Source organism: Budorcas taxicolor, chromosome 17 (genome assembly GCF_023091745.1).
Source record: "Budorcas taxicolor isolate Tak-1 chromosome 17, Takin1.1, whole genome shotgun sequence".
Lineage (NCBI taxonomy): Eukaryota > Metazoa > Chordata > Mammalia > Artiodactyla > Bovidae > Budorcas > Budorcas taxicolor.
In genome coordinates this window covers 71,654,984-71,671,635 of record NC_068926.1, presented here as the reverse complement: position 1 = coordinate 71,671,635, position 16,652 = coordinate 71,654,984, and the positions used below count along the sequence as shown (strand labels likewise).

The 16,652-nt window shown below is 54.0% G+C and overlaps 1 protein-coding gene across 4 annotated transcripts in view; it reads left to right on the top strand.

Annotated features, from left to right (window-relative positions):
- Positions 1–822: 822 nt before the first annotated feature.
- The window catches only part of SPECC1L (sperm antigen with calponin homology and coiled-coil domains 1 like), an 86,307-nt gene continuing 70,477 nt past the window's right edge, over positions 823–16,652 (top strand). For 2 of the 4 annotated variants that reach the window (XM_052654515.1, XM_052654513.1), the window contains exon 1: positions 823–900. Coding sequence is in view for 1 of the 4 variants with exons in the window: in XM_052654518.1 (XP_052510478.1) it covers positions 1,767–1,809 (43 nt within the window). In the remaining 3 variants the exon portion in view is untranslated. Of the gene's footprint in view, positions 901–1,620; positions 1,810–16,652 lie in introns of those variants that run through there. The other 2 variants (XM_052654518.1, XM_052654514.1) reach the window with 1 other exon arrangement.

Genomic DNA, 16,652 nt, shown 5'->3' with positions numbered 1-16,652 from the left:
TGTCTAGACTTAGAACGGTTAATGCTGTGCTTAACCGTGCACCCCATCTCTTCCAAGACCTCCGGGGAGTACCGGGAGGGCAGGGCTTCTGTTTTCCTCACTACTGTCCAGCTCAAGCCCAGCACTGTCCCTGGCACGCTGTAGATACGTGCTGGACCTCCGGGCTAAGCCGAGCCTCGGGACGGGATCGGGGGAGCGCTCAGGCATCACTCGGCCACGCTCCGAACAGCCTCCAGGAGCATCCACCACCCCGAGCGCCCGCGAGAAGCCTGACGCATGCGCACCGCTGCCCGAGGCCAGTCGGGTGGTACGGCGCCGGCGCGATTCCGGGCCGGGGGGAGGGGGGACGCGAGCCGGGCCGCGCGGGCGGCGCCTGCGCAGCGGCGCGCGTGGGCGGGGCCTGCGCCGCGCCTGCGCAGTCCGCGGCGGCCGTGGGGGGACGGCCCGGGGGCGGGCCCGGGGGCGGGGGCGCCGTGAGGGAGGCCGGGCCGGGCCGGGCGGACGGCGCCTGCGCAGCGGCGCGCGTGGGCGGGGCCTGCGCCGCGCCTGCGCAGTCCGCGGCGGCCGTGGGGGGACGGCCCGGGGGCGGGCCCGGGGGCGGGGGCGCCGTGAGGGAGGCCGGGCCGGGCCGGGCGGACGGCGCCTGCGCAGCGGCGCGCGTGGGCGGGGCCTGCGCCGCGCCTGCGCAGTCCGCGGCGGCCGTGGGGGGACGGCCCGGGGGCGGGCCCGGGGGCGGGGGCGCCGTGAGGGAGGCCGGGCCGGGCCGCGCGGGCGGCGCCGCGGGGTTGGCCGCCGCCCTGAGGCCGGACTCAACGGATTCGGGCCGCGCCACCGGGCGAGCTCGCCGCCCGGCCCCAGCCCGCGGAGCCAGCGAGCGAGCGAGCGAGGCGGCGGCGCGCGGTAAGAGCCCGCTCCGGCCCCCTCGGCGCGCGCGGCGGCCGGCGCGCCTCTTGTCGGCGCCGCCCGCGCGGCCCGGCCCCGGCGGCCCCGCGGACCCCGGCGGCCCGCGCCTGCGCCGTCCCCTCCCGGGCCCCCGGCCCGGCGCGCGCCTGCGCCAGCCGCTCCCCGGCCCCCGAGCCGCCCCCGGCCGCCCTCCCCTCGCGCCCCGGGAGCGGCCGCGGCCACCGCTCCGCTGGCCGCCCAGCCCGCGGCTGGCTCCCGCGCCCCCCACCTGCGCCCCGCTCTCTGCTGGCGGGGTCAGCCCGGGGCGGGCGGAGGGGTCCTTGATTCTCCAAGCCCGGTTCATTGCCTCCGGCTGAACGTGAATACCCCTGTGGTGTTGCCGAGGACGTCTCTGCGCTTCCCGCAGTCCGGTCATTGTGTGGCTTCAGTGGTTAACGCTTAAGACATCAGAGTTGGTCTCTGGGCAGCTCCCCTGGAGGTAGATGAGTTGGGAAAAAGAAACCAGCGTCCACATAGTTTCGGCCTGCTGAACAAAACCAAGGAAGAATCCCTGGGACCAATCAAACGCAAGAGAATCTGGGTTTGCTGATGCCCTCGGTAATTCGCCGGCAAGCACGCGAGGACCCGAGGGACATGACCATAAATTCGTCGTCCTGTATCGATTATGGGGGAAATGTCTTTTTTTTTTTTTTTAACTCATCTCCAGACATTGATAATGTTTCGTAAATTGCAAGAGATGCAAGAAACTACAGATAACGTTTGCTATCACCCCGGGAGCTGCATCTTGAGATGAAATCAGAGCCTGGGGGCTTGGTAGATACAGCAATCAGTACCTATGGATAGTTTATCAAATAAAAACATCGATGAAGGGTGTACGCTGTGAGGAGAAGTGGGGTATTGGCCTGGGTAAGATTTTTTTTTTTTTTTTCCCCTGTGAAGAGATAGCTGGTCCGCTCAGTTTTGTTTCCTCCCCTTTTCTCCTTTGATTGATTGCACTCCAAGCAGTCTTTAAAGACTCAGCTTGAGACAGCTGCAGGACGCTCTTTGCTCTTTAATTGCCTGTGCGCATTCTTGGTGTGTAGCGATCTTCTTGACATTCGTTTTTAGTGAGACAGTGACTGTTGGGCCCTGGTAAAGCGTTATCACTGCGCACCTTGGCAACAGTCCAGATACCCGAGTGTCCAGTCCCGCCTCATAGCGAGTGGAAAGTGATTACAGCGGCTGTGGTTAAGGTGAGGCCTGTATCAGAGTTTCTGTTTTAAACTCAACTTCGCGGGGTGCGTGTCTGCCTTGTGTCCTCCTGAGTCGGGATGTCTGAGGCGGAGGCTCCGTTTATAGGTGACTTGGCCCAGCGCATCTTGCGTTTCAGATGCATGTGCGCCTGGTCCGTCGTGTCTGCCTCTTCACGACCCCGTGGGCTGTAGCCTCCAGGCTCCTCTGTCCGTGGAATTTTCCGGGCGAGGATACTGGCATGGGTTGCCGTTTCCTCTTCCAGGGGATCTTCCCGACCCAGGGATCGAACCCCTGCCGCCTACATAGGCGAGAGGATTCGTTACCACTAGCGCCACCTAGGAAGCCCGGGTTTCAGATGACTCGGATGATAATACTGCTTCGGTTCAAAGCAGTTGTCCGGGTGGGGTTTCATAATGTGTAAGACCTGGTGTGCAACCACATACACACTTAAATCGCGCGGCTCACTTTTGCACGGTTACTATGCAGTAGAGGAAAGTGGCAAGGTGTCAGTAGGCGAGGTGAACTCTCTCTGTGGCTTTGGGCAACTCAGTTTTCCTTTCAGGGCATCCTTTCTCCATGTGTGAAGGTGGGATTTGGAAGTGGAGATGGAAAGGCTCTGCTTGAGGTGTCAGTTTTAATGTTCAGGGGCTCCTTGCCTATTTAGTCCTCTTCAGCCAGAGGTAGAACTGGGCGTTCTCACCAGTTCCATGACATTGTGGTCCTTCCTTAAAGATTGGAGAGGCGCTGTGGTAAAGCTGGTGTGAATAAACCTGAGGCTCTTGGTCAGGCTTCAGTGTATTAAAAGCAAGAACAATACAGAGAGTTTTTTGTAAAACTAAATTTATTCAATTAAAAGACTGTTCTTTCTAAACCTGTCATTTTCTTGATGTTAAAGCATCTTTTCTGGTATGATGGTGATAGTAAATGGTGGTATATGGGATGGTAAATGGCAACTACAAGGTTTGCATATCACAATAAGATATTTTTAGAAAAAAAGAGAACCTAGAATCTATTGTTTTGTTATTGCAGTAAGGGAGTTTAGGAAAAAGTTCCTGGGGCTTTTGGTGCTAAGAAGATTAAAATATAGATTACTGTTTAAGAGTAAAGAAGAGTTTACTTTGTGGGACTTCCTTTGTCACAATCCACAGGCTAGTAAGAAGGCTCTGTTATGTATTAAAGATGCTTCTATTCTGATCACCCTTTCTACCAGATATAAAATGTCAGGATGTTTGTGGGTGTGTGTGTGTAAGCCGAGGCAGGGGAATTCCTCCCGGTGGTTGGAATTGTTAGTATTGAATAGACTGGCTGCCGAGGTAAAGAACCCCTGTGGGGATTCGCTGTCAGCTGGGAAATCTTTCAGTATCGTGGCCCCAGTCTTTTGCTGTGAAACACCATGACCCTCAAGAAATTAAGCTGTGCTGATGGGAGAAGTGGCTGGCTTCATCTGTTTTAAAGGGGATGTGTAACAGATGACCTTTGTGTCCATGAAATCTTAAAAATTTTTAAAGATTTAAAAACTCTTAACAGATTTAGAGTAATTGTAATTTTTTTTTGTACTTACAAAACTGCAGTGTATAATGTGTATCAGACATGCATTTTTAAAGGTCTCAAAATATTATCTCTAATTCTTGAAATGCTCATTTTCGCCTTGGAGGACGGACTGCTCTCACTCACCTCTTGAGTGCTCCAGTTTCGGAGGAGAACGCGGTAGCTCTGTAAAGGACATTCGTCCACAAGAAAAGAGGGCAGATGAGTCTTCCTGACCTTTCCTCACGTCCTCATTGTTGCCCTGTCTTTATTTTTTTGGTTAAACCCTGAGGTTTGCTCCTGCCTGTCTTTCTAAAATGTTAATCTGCTCAGAGTTACTGCCCCTCCCTGGCACAATTTGAAATCCTTCAATGCGGGGGCCCCCGCCGGTACTCACAGTCAGATCTGTCTGTAGCTTGGTATCACTAACCATGCTCCCCCTCTGCCCCCGCCTCTCTTTAGCCTTGTTGAGCTCTTGGTCCCTGAGCTCTTGCCGTCTCCTGCTGGAACGCTCTTCTTTCACCTCGTCCCGCAAAACTCAGCTCAGAGCCCCTGGCCCTGTCTCCCGAAGGCCGGTCCAGCCCCCTCACCTTAGGGTTTGGCCCCTGGTGTCCGACGCTGAGCAGGGTGCAGAGACCCTCAGGCCTGGCCCCTCCAGAGGTCCACTGGCCTTGCCAGCCCTGCGATACCTCCCAGCCACGAACACCAACTTGCAGAGTCTGTTTAACTGCGTCTTAGCGTCTCCTTCAAATCCAGCTTCTTGATGGAGGAGACTCCGTGATGTCTGTTTCACCAGCAGAAGTGAGGCGGGCATCGTCTTCACTTGCTGCCTGTGTCTCCTTTCCCCCTCCTTGTGCGCCTTCTGCCTTGTGATTCTTTAAAATCTGATGTTATTGAATGGTAACATTTTAAGAAATGAAGATATCAGATTTCAAGTTTGTCTTTTGTGCATATAGTCCAGGGAAAACGGGAATGTTAAAGGGGAAAAAATACTTTATCTCTTAAAAAACAAACAAAACCAAACCCCATATTGCACTTTTCAAAAGAACTGAGTATACAAAAAAAAAAGGGAAATCCTGATTAAGTTTAGAAAACAGGCAAAGAAACTGGCGGCAGGGTTAAAATTTGTCAAGAAATACTTGTTAAAAATGAAAGTTGTCCCTTTCTTCCTCTCTCCCTTCTCGTGTACTTGGAGAAAGTCCCAACTCAGCCATTTTCCCGGGACACCTTGTCCCCCAGGAAGTCCTGAGGCAGTTTGTTAAAGCTGCTTTTTTTCCACAGCAGTCACAACTGGACTCCTTTCTCCCATGAGGGACCCCTTTCCTCCCACACAGGAGACGCCAGTGTCCTGAGTCCCACTCCTTTCTTTCCCTGGAAGCATCTCCCGGTCACAGCTTGTTGTGCTCACCAGGCCCAAGAGTTCTTGAGCAGGAGATACTGAGTTTTCTCCTTGCACACTTTTTTTAAAAACAAAAAACAAGACCTTGATGGGTTTGTCTCAGTCTTTCCCTGGCCTCACAGCTTGCCGGATCTTAGTTCCCCAACCACAGATTAAACCTGGGCCCCCAGCAGTAAAAGCACCAAGTCCCAACCACTGGACGCCAGGCGGTCCCATGGTTCAGGTCAGTCTTCACTCTTCCGTCCCGGCCTCTCGCTCTTCTCTCTCTGGCGTCGGCACTTTCTGCAGACCCATCAGGCCGTCACGCTTACTCAGCTGCGCTTCACCTCTCGTGTTGCACATTCTCTGCTGGACTCTTCAACCCTGGTTCCTTCATTTTCCTTCTTTTTTTTTGGTCGCACTGCAAGGTTTGCAGGCTTAGTTCCCTAGCCGAGGGTGGAACCTGCCCCCCTGCATTGGAAGCTCAGAGTCGTAACCACTGGACCACCGGGCGGTGCCTGGTTGATTCCGCTTTGGCTGTTACGGATAATGCTGCTGTGAACCTCCACGTACAGAGTTTTGCGTGGACAGGTATATTCTCTTAGGAGTGGGATCGCTGGGTCATGTCGTAGCAACGTTGAGCCTGACGCGTTATCACCAACTGTTCCCCACAGCTGCTCCATTTCACAGCCCCTCCAGTCCCCTGTCTCGTTCTGAGTTCTCCACTTCCTGATCAGTGCATGGGTGTTCAGGGGGTACTTTTAGAAACACGGGACATTTTTGGTCCTTCTGCTTTTTCTTTTTCTCACTCACTTGATACTTTTGGAAATTCTATTAAATTGGCTCGTACCATCCTGATGCATTATGATGAATGGCTTCATAGTATTGGTAATATTCCGTAGTGTAAATATGCTGTGTATTCACTCAGCTCAGCAGATAGTAAGAGGCTGCTCTGTGTCAGGCACCGATTTAGGCTCGGAGGCGATGAAACACGATGCCCTGTGCTCTTAGAGTTCACTTTCTAGCAGGGCTGGGGGGAGACATCAAGAGATAAATGGGCAGCACAGCCCAGGGTTTTACCAGGGCAGGCTGAGTGTGGCAGCTTTCTGAGGAGCGCCTGTGAGCTACCAAGGCTAGACAGCCCTAGATGTTGTCGCAGGTTACTTTAAGGAGAAGGTAGAACATTTTCGTAAAATAAAAACTAGAAAATAAAAGACCCAGCTGGTTAACGTGGCTGAAGAGTTCTGGGAGATCAACTGATCTGTGGCCAGTTGGCCATTGTAGGGGTCCTTGGTGACCGAGTTAGCGCATTTATGAATTGCATCCAAGTCCTCGTACTCCAATGCTTTGGCCACCTGATGTAAAGAGCTGACTCACTGGAAAAGACCCTGATGCGGGGAAGACTGAAGGCAGGAGAAGGGGACGATAGAGGATGAGATGGTTGGATGGCATCACCGACTCAGTGGCCCTGAGTTTGAGTAAGCTCCAGGAGTTGGTGATGGACAGGGAGGCCTGGCGGGCTGCAGTCCACGGGGTCGCAAAAAGTCGGACGTGACTGACTGACTGGACTGAGCCTCTTACCCTGGTGCTGAGTAACAGACGGCCCTCTGCAGCAGCCAGGTGAAGGGTGTGGGGCACTTTCGGAAGGGGCTGCGGAGAGGACTTGGGGGACGAGGCAGAACTTCACACCCCAGCCTTGTTTTCTTCTTGAACTTTCTGTATTTACTATGTGGCCCTTTGAATTGTTGAGGTTGTCCCTCCAGTAAAGCCTCCTCTAAATTACCCATGGTGAAGCCTAGGGAAACAGCTTGGATGTCTGAAATGGTTAGGCCTGGAGGGCGTCCCCTCCGGCGAGGGCAGCTTGGTGTCGACCTGCAGCCTAGCTGGGCCTGCACGCATCCTTCTCTGTTGGCTCTAGGGGTCACGCGGTTTGGCGTTTTGGTTCTGATTTTGTTCTTTTTATTTGACTTGAAGTTAGAAACGCACCTTTAGATGCAGAGCTACGCACCCTTCGCGTTGCCCATCCAGGTGACAGGCCGGCTCCATCACCGTGGGGCGCTGGTCATTTATGACTAATCAGAATGTCACTCTAATGAGTAAAATACTATCCCGCGGAAGTTTCTGGGGGCAGTTCAGTTACTAATGTGCCTTGTATTTTGAAAAAGCAACAAAACAAAGCACGGGCTGCAGGCTTCTGTTGAAGCAGTGTTTCTGGGGGTCTGGTGTGACCTGAGCGCCGACCCGCGGCTGTCTGGCTGTGCAGGGGCCCTCCTCCCCACCCCAGCACACGTGTGCTTAGTGGGCTTGGGCTCCAGCACTGTTGACGAGTTCGATTCCTAAGATTTATGAGGTTTAGGTGGTTAGTACGCGGAATCTAGTGAGTCTCCATGGCAGCGTGGTTGAAAACCCATACATTTCACCTGCACCTTTCACTACATAGGGTCCTCTCACAACAGATTTCAAAGTAGTTAGCACTACTGTTATTTCCCTTATTTTATAAATAAGGAAACGAGGTTAAGAATACAGAGTTCACCAGGGGCCACGCTCGACTTTGAGCCCAGGGTTTCCCATGTTCTTTTCACTGTAATCTGCTTCTCAGCTGGAATGCTCTGCCCTGTGGTTGAAGGAGCCGCAGTGCCCTCCGGCCTGGAGAACAGAGGGTGGGGCTGGGCATTGTTCCTCTTGTGGTTGGCCTGTTGGAAGAGCCTTTGCGTGGAAAGAGCGCTGGGTTGATTTTGTGTTGCTTTGGCAGGTCCCCTAGTAAACAATAGCCACTGTCGCACTGGCGTTCGGCTCCACGTGTGAGAACCTGCCCGAGAACTGAAGGGGCGCCTGGTGACGAAGGCCGCCGGGTGTGGTAGGACGGCGGGCGGGGGGCCTCACAGGCCCGCCCCGCTTCCTCTCCTCTCCCGAGCCTCGAGCCTCTTCTCCCTGCAGCCCCTCAGAGGCAGCGTGAAGTACGGGACGGTCACTGACAGTGGTTAATGATGACTGATTCATTTTTCTCACGTTTGCCATCTGTCTGCACTCCTTCCATGTTTTAAATCAAGTGACAGTCAGGTATGAATTCGGAATTTGTCTTTGTTTCTCCAATGCTGTTTCTGTAGGGAATTTTTTTTTTAACCTGGAAATAAAAATTGAAGGCGGGGGATCTGTTGTAGGAGAGTCTGCTGAGCGGCTGACGAAGGGTTTCCTTTCTCACCCAGGGTTTATCACTCTCAGAGCTAACCCCTCAAGGCCCCTGTGCCGTTCCACTCCTCGTCGCACGTGATTGCCCATCTCGTAGGCGCTGTGTTTGTCCGGCCAAGGCGTCCCGCAGGTGCGGAGAGGGTGGTCAGCCGCGGCCGCGTCTGTATCGAGGCCACAGAGTGGCTTCCGAGAAGGCTCCCCGTCCCTGAACCGCTTTGCAGGTGAAGCTTCAGAGCGTGGTGAGGTCGGGGGAAGGCCTGTCGCCTCTCAAGCCGCCGATTGCCTTCTGCGCAGCGCTTACTGCTTTGTCTTTTGTCTGCCTCATTGTCGGGAGCCTGGAGCTTAGACGTGCTTGGCCTGCTTCGTCGTCAGAAGTAAACCAGGGACGTTTCAGGTGACTGAGGCTGGAAGGGGTGGACGGGTGACTGCCCTGGAAAGGAGATTCCCTCAGGAAACAGGCCAGTGAGAAAGAGCCCGGCGAACTCCCCTGGGAAGTTCCCTGTGATGCTCACGAGAGCCGGTGACGTTCCCCCACTGTTCCCTGGGGCCCCGAGAGCTGGAGCGCGGTGCCTGTCCGAGGGTCTCGCTAACCCAGCTTAGTGCGGGAAGCCCCCGTTCACCTGGTGTCTGCTGGTGACCTCCCGGCCCGGCCCCGCGCGAGTGGGAGCCTTTGCTGAGCGGAGGGCCTGGCCGTGCGGTTGCCATAGGGGCCTCGCTGATTATTAGCTGCCTGGGAATCTGTTGCTGGATAACTTTCACTCACTAGTGCTCTTCCTGCCTCCTGCACCTTTTGAAGTTTGAAAACGGCTGTTTGGAAAGAGGAAGTAAGAAGTCAGGATGAGAGAATTCGCCTCTGTGGGGCAGGGAGGAAGTCTGTGCAGCTCACCCTCTGGTGGGACTCGGGGCCTCCGCCCAGAGGTGCGAGAACTGACTGCTGGACGTGAGCAGTGTGTCCAGAGTCGTGTCGCTAGCGCGTGGGGGAGCTGGCGCTGGGACCCAGGCCCCACCTGCGTGGCCCAGGCCCTCTCCCCTATTGCGCGCTCTCCCCTGCGCTGTGAAGCCCTTAGAGGGGTGGGTGGCTTAAAGCTGAAACAGTTGGGTGACTCATCTACAGTAAACCAGGTTAGATAGGCAGAGGTAAATCCAGAGATAGGACTTAGGCCTTTGGGGGAAATGTTTTGAATCTAAGAAATAGTTTTGGAGGAATAGAATCCAAAGACCCTCCATTGACTTGAGTTTGGGGTGAGGTGCTGTGCCGTTTATAGGGATGTCTCTTGTCCCTGGTGTCTGTCACTAGTAGCCCAGAGTCTGCTAAATCAGGGAACATTGTCCTCAAGTTTTACTTGTTAAGAATTAGAATGAAGTATTAGGAAGAAAGGTTGATTTCACATGTTCAGTTTTCTTGAAACACGATTGGTTGTGTCATTTTGAATTTCTGAAACGTGACTGAGTTTGGTGTGTGGGCGTGTAGTCGTTTCTCAGGCAGTAAAGACAAACCGCGTGATCCTCAGTTGGCAGCAGCGGTCGGTGTGATTGAGGCACATGGTGCGTCTCAGCGTCTCACAAGAAAGCAGCACTGTGACGTTGGGTCCAGAAGGAAGTGCTCGCCTCGCTGTCCTCTCTTTCCCTCCTGCATCCTCATCCTGCCGCTGACAGCGCCCCAGCAGAGTCCTTCACGCGGCTGCAGGACGTGGTGACGGGCCCTCTGTCACGGGGGTCTGGAGAGCGCTTCCAGGATTTCCCCTGACACGCAGGTCCTTCCAGCGGCGGATCGGGCCGCTCAGGTCCTGGCTGCGATTCCGCCTCTCGGATGTTCGGCCCCCCTCTCGCTGTGTGGCCTGGTGCCTCGCCTCGTGTGTGGGGCCTGGGGCCGGGAGAAGCCTGCCCGTGCTGCCCTCGTGTTGACGGTGCGGGAAGGCGCGCCTTCCTGCCATCCGGGGCCTCTGAGCCGCGCCTGTCCTCGGAGACTGCTTCCGAGGTGGGGGGCTTCTCACCCGGCGGACCCTGGACTTGGGGGAATGACGGGCCAGCGGGGGCGCTGTGCGAAGCGGGCGCCGGGCACAGCCCCGGCCGGCTTTCGAGGCTTGGAGGGGCCCCGGCGCGTGGCCTCGGACTCTGGGTCCGGAGCTCAGCGGAGGCCTGGCTGACGGCGCCTCGGCGAGCCTGTGTGCCCGGCTCCGGGTTGCCAGGTGAGCTCCAGGACACCGGCTGCACGTCCATCGCGGGTGAGAGCGAATGCTTCTAGTCCAGGAGCGTCGCAGAGGCTGCCGGACGGCGCGCGGCGAGGCGTGCTGTGGCCGCAGTGCCGCAGGACGGGCCTGGGGCAGGGGCGCAGCGCGGCTGCCGGGCAGCGTGGCCGCGGGCAGGAGTGGGCACGCCCTGCGCTGAGAGGCGGCTGGGGCGGAGACGGGGGCTCCAGGCTGTGCTGCCCTCCTGCCGTGGACGCTGGAAGAGGCTGCAGGAGGGGTGGGCACCGCCTGTCCTGGGGGCTGGAACCCGTCGCCCCTGGGGTTGGGCGTCTCGCCGCGCCTGAGACTGAGGAGGGCGGCCCGTCGTGGGGAGCCTGGCCGGCCGGCTGCGGGAGGCTCCCGTGAGAGTGGGGGTGGCCTGCTGCGTGTGGACTCCCCGGCGCAGCGCCCCGCAGGCAGGGGGCCCTCAGGGTTTAGTCCCCCGCCTTCCCTCTCGCCGGTGAGCTGTCGGGGGACTGGACCTGGTGGCCTTGCACCGTCCGTCTGGGGCCGTGGGTCTGCCCGGCAGCGAGCGAGGAGACCACAGGAGGCGCAGGTCAGCGCGAGCCCCTGCGGCTCCTCACACCTCCTTCTGGGAGATGAGGGAGAGCTGCCTCCGAGCGGCTGTCCTTTCCCAGGAAACGCGGTTGGAAATCAGGGGTGTAACTGGCCTGTGTCATAGCCGTTCCTGTTCTTCCAGCCTGCTCTGTTGGGTTGGCTTTCTCAGCTCAACAGGATGTCTGTGCAGATGAGACCCTATTTATGGTCTCTGCACAGAGACGAGCATCTTCCTTCCCTCCTGGGTTTGAACCAGGCTTTTTGTGCCAAAGTTTTTCAGCCTTGACGTGGTTGATTTTTGGGGCGAGGAGTGTCCTTGAATTGTAGGATGTTTAGCAGCATCCCAGCTGTGACAACCAACAGTGTCTCCTGACAGTGCCGAGTGTCCCCTGGAGGACGTGGTGACCACTGCCTTATCCTCCGTGGACAAAGAGAAAAGTGATCCTTTCGGGTTTCTATGAATTTTCATTTTATCTAATCAGCGAAACACTCACTGAAAAAAGATCTCATTTTTATTAAACTGAACTCAAGTTCTAATCTATTTTAACTTAATTTGGAAAGACTTTTTTTGTGCCATTGGCAAAACATTTCTCAAATCTAAAATTTTTAGCTTTTTTAAAAGGGATTTATTATATTGTTGCTGCTGCTGCTAAGTTGCTTTATTCGTGTCCGACTCTGTGCGACCCCGTAGACGGTAGCCCACCAGGCTCCCCCGTCCCTGGGATTCTCCAGGCAAGAACACCGGAGTGGGTTGCCATTTCCTTTTCCAATGCATGAAAGTGAAAAGTGAAAGTGAAGTCGCTCAGTCATGTCCGACTCTTTGCGACCCCATGGACTGCAGCCTACCAGGCTCCTCTGTGCATGGGATTTTCCAGGCAAGATACTATTGTTATATTTGAATAATTAGTGAATTACAAAAAATGTTTCTTTCTGTATTTCAGAGTTTAAAATGTTCAAATATATCGAATTGGCGTTTTTAATTAGAAGTGTGGCCAACAGTTAATTTTGTGAATACAGTAGTGTGCAGTTTTGTAACTGCCTGCCAGAAACCTGAGCTTAAAGCCATGGTTTGAAAGGGTCATGAATAAACATTTTCTTCTTGTAAATATTCAAAACCCTTGGCTGAGCAGGCAAAGGAGACTCAAATTTTCTGGCATTCTGGGAGTTTGAACTTTGGGAACTGATTTGTTTGGGACTGAATCTGGAGAAATCATCTGTGTACTATAGCCAGAAATTCTTTTAGGCTGTCTTTTTCCAGCCTTGTCACTTATCTGGAATGTTAAGTATTGGCAGTAGTTTAACGGTCTTTTAGCAGCTTATGTTAAAAAAAGAGAAGGTCTCCAGAAATGGATCTGAAGGGGTCTTAGTATACGATTAGGGTTTGTTTCTGTTTTGTTACTCTTTGCAAAGCAGTAAGAAGAAGACTTACAGTTCTAAGTTTGAAAAAATGCAGGGAGCTTCTGGTTGTTTCCAGATATTCCCTTGTGTTAAACCCTGCCGAATAACGGAAATCGTGAATTAGTATGAGTGACTTTTTCTGTGGCCAGAGCAAAGAGAGACAGATGTGCACGTTTGGACTTTTGTTGCTGGTAGTTGGCTCCTCTCCCTCGTGTCCTGTCAGCAGTTGGAGTTTAGTGACGAGCTCAGACTCAGGGCGACTGCTTCCCTACCTCTCTGGCCTCCGTCTCTTCTCTTCCAGGCACGCAGGGTGGCTTCTGATCACATGTGCTGGTCTGGGCAGCACAGCCCTGCCCCGGCAGCCCGCCCTGGGCTTTAAACAGCAACACCAGCAGAGCGTCTCCCCCGCCTCGTTGCTGTCTGACTCTCTGCCCTTCACAAAGCTGCATTTTTGAAATGTTCTTCATCCTTGTCTCCTACTCAGCCTTTTATTCCATTCCAGTGACATCTGACTTCTCTCCACCCTTCCCCGAGGAGCGGTGTGGGCCCTGCTTGCCGTTGCCCCTCCTGGTCGACTCCAGAGTCCACCCAGGCACGTGGCCCTGTGGATTTGCCCCCCAGACCCCTCCCCGCCAGCGTGGCCAGGCAGAGAGGAGGTGGCTCTGAGGGGCGGGGGTGGGAATGGGAGAGGGGCTGCTTTTTCGTTTCCCTTCCTCTGTGGCCAGGAGGGCGTTTGGAGGGGAGCGCACACTTGGTTAGCGGTGGAGGTGGAGGAGAGGCCCGTCGGGAGGCCGCCTCTCCGTGGGGCCCGAGCCTGCGTCTCTGGTTTCTGGGAGCAGGGAGAACACCTGCTAAACGTGCACATTGGCCGATGGCCTCACCCTGATTGTAGGCAGGCAGTAAAATCTGTCTTAAAAATGAGAAAGTGTCATTTTCTCTATCCTTCCCCTTCCCTCTCCCCACTGCCAGTCATGGTTGGTTCTCTCTGTGAGCCTTTTAAATGTTTATTTTTATTATAACATGGAGTTGCAAAGAGTCGGACATGACTGAAGCGACCGAGCGGCAGCAACATAGACCTTTAAAGACCTGGGCTCGCGATGCTGTACACCTGGAGTTTATGTAATGTTCGCGCTGAGTCGCTTCAGTCGTGTCCGACTCTTTGTGACCCCATGGACTGCAGCCCGCCAGGCCCGTCTATCCGTGGGATTCCCGGGCAAGAACGCTGGAATGGGTTGCCATTTCCTCCTCCAGGGGACCTTCCTGACCCAGGGATCAGACCCGCATGTCTTACGTCTCCTGCTTTGACAGGCAGGTTCTTTACCACCAGCGCCACCTGGGAGGCCAAGCTTATGTAACAGTAAGTGGCAACTTTGGCTTCTATTAACAATGGACTTGAAGGAACGTCTGTAGTGGCTCAGTGGACCAAAATCCACCCGGCAGTGCAGGGGACACGGGTTTGGTCCCTGGTCTGAGAAGACCCCATGCGCCGTGGAGCACCCAAGCCTGCGCGACCTGCGTGCGCTCCAGCACTGCTGAGCCCGTGGCCTCGGCTGCCGAAGCCTGGAGTCGGACTCGCTGGACTGCGGGGACGTCCCTCCAAGCCTGCTTTTTTTTATGTACGTCTTTACATGTACTTTCTGGTCGTGTGTGAGGATTCACAGAAAGATTGAAACACGGGCATGTTGAGGAATCCAGAATAGGAGGTCGTCTGCTGCATTGTGATGTATTTAATTAAAACATTTCTAATTGAAGTTCTTTTCAGCATTTTGTTTGATTTTGTAGTACTCATGATTTTATCAATTGGCTATTTGTTTTGATATATTTAGCAACATTTGCTCACAGGCTTCAATTTAGTTTGCTAAATTTCCGTTTTCCCTTGACAGTGATTCCCTCTCAGTATTTTAAGTCTGTTTTCTTAATTTAAAATTGTAATCTTCTTACATTTTGAATGTGGAGTTTGTGAAGTAAGAGAGAGAGAGATACTTAGATTGCTTGGATTGAAACCTTTTTTTGAATTTTAGTGGGGTGTTATCAATGTATAACATAAAGACGCCATAGCTAATACCAAACACCATGATTTAAACACCAAAGCAGTTTCCTTTTTTTCTTCAGTGGTTCTGATTTCTGGTTCTGGGAGTGTGAATTGTGAGACAGAAGGTGTGGATCTCTGTTGCTCCTCATCCATCCTCCTGGCCTTACCAACAAGGGCCCCAGAGTCAGCGTGACTTTCTCAGGGCTGTGCAGGCGGGTCTGGGGCCTCAGCCCTGGTCTCCTGATTACCCTTCCAGGGAACGCCCCCGCCCCCCGCCCACGTACTTCAGTGTTTCCTGAAATGTAATTTTCAGTGGGAAAGAACCAGAAGCAAGTGTTGTTTGTTGACATCTATGTGCCACAGTGTATAATTTAATGAAGTAGTGAGTGAGAATAATCTTTAGTCATTTCTGATGAAGGGTTTCTGTGACAGAGAGTCCTTTGAGTTGCTGCTTTTGTTTTAATAAGGCATTAGTCATACTTGGGGCGTGCAGTGTGTTGTTATAAATTATGACAGCTCACAGTTGTGCCATCCTTGCTGTGGGCCACCCTGCTAAGTACTGGGGGTTCATTACTTCATTTAATCCTCCCCAAATTCTCATCAGGTGGGTAGCATTATTACCATCCCATTTTATAGATGAGACTGAGCTTTCAGAGAGGCGGACTTACCTGCCTCAGGATACAGATTTGATCAGACACCGCAGGCGGGGCGGCCTCCCAGTGGTGGCGTCGTGGTCACTAAGGCATGTCCGACTCCTGTGAGCCCAGGGACTGTAGCCCTCCAGGCAGGAATACTGGAGTGGGCTGCCATTTCCTTCTCCAAGAGGTCTTCCCGACCCAGGGATCGAACCCACATCTCCCGTGTCCTGTATTGCAGGCAGATTCTTTACCAACTGAACCATCAGGAAAATCTCCCAATACTGTTTTCTTTAAATAACACAGCGGATTTAAAAAAATGATCTTTTTTAGGGACTCCCTGGTGGTTCAGCGGTCAGGACTCTGTTCTCCTGCTGCTGGGAGCAGGGGCTCGATCCCTGGTCCCGGAACTAGGAAGCTGCGAGCCTGGAGCCTTGAAGTGTGTCCTAAATAAATAAATCAATACAAACTATCAATTAAGTAACAATTCCGTTTTCTTTACTGAGCCAGGCGGCATGTGAGATCTTAGTTCCCCCAACCAAACACCAGGCCCCCCGCAGTGAAAGTGCAGCGTCTTAGGCACTGGCGCACAGGGAGGGCCCCACGTCCCATTTAAATAGTTGCAGATGCCAGCGCACCGAGTGTAACGGGGGAGAGTGGTTCTGTCCGGGTGGGGGTGGGGGGGACTGGGCGGTGCACAGAGCCCTTCAAAGGAAGGAGCGCGAGAGGTCAGGACCCTGGCGCGGGGAGGCCGGCCGGCCCCTGTGGTCACCACGCGGGCTCCTGGTGGGCGCCGAGCCGGGCCTGGCAGTGCCGCTTGCCAGGGGTGGCCTCAGAGCGCCCTCGTGGTTCCCAGGACAGTCCTCTCAGGGAGGAGCCTTCCTGATGCAGGGCGGTGACAGTTAAGGTAATTCTTCTGGCCTTTAGGCATTATTTCTGAAACTTGGTTAGTGTGTTTTCTATGGGTGGGCGGTTGGGGAGGGTGGAGTTTCTGAAGCACTGAGAAAAATTGCCATCCCCAATCCTGGGATCTTGCTACACTTTTCTGACCTTTGAGCCCTGGTGAGATAACTTCTAGAACAAGCATGGTGGGATTTTTGTTCTCTTCCTTGGTCTGCACGTGTTGTTTTGTATAGTAACTCTGTAAATTGGGTTTTATCAACTCTTCTTTGTAGGAAAGGAAGCAGCCCGAGTATGAGCCCCGCTGGAAGCCCAGCGCTGTGTGCTGTTTTGAGGCCCGAGCTTGGGGGTGTGGGGTCTGTGATTCATCCCCTGCCCTCACCACTGTTTTGCTCTCTGCCTGTGACGTCATCATCAGTTGCGAGAATTGCGTTAAACTAGAAGGATTCTGGAGTCAGGAGGTAACCGTCGGGATTCCTTAAAGTTCAGCCTCCTTTTGCTTTAGGTGAGGATCCTGATTGGACAAATTACGTAGACTGGAAACAGCACTTTTTACAGGGAGAACTAATGGGTTTCAAGTCAAAGTCAGAATTTCAGAACATCTCCAAGGCTGGACCTTCAGCTAAGTGTGACCAGATGGTAGTTTTAACAGGGGTAAGTGTGGGTCTCTT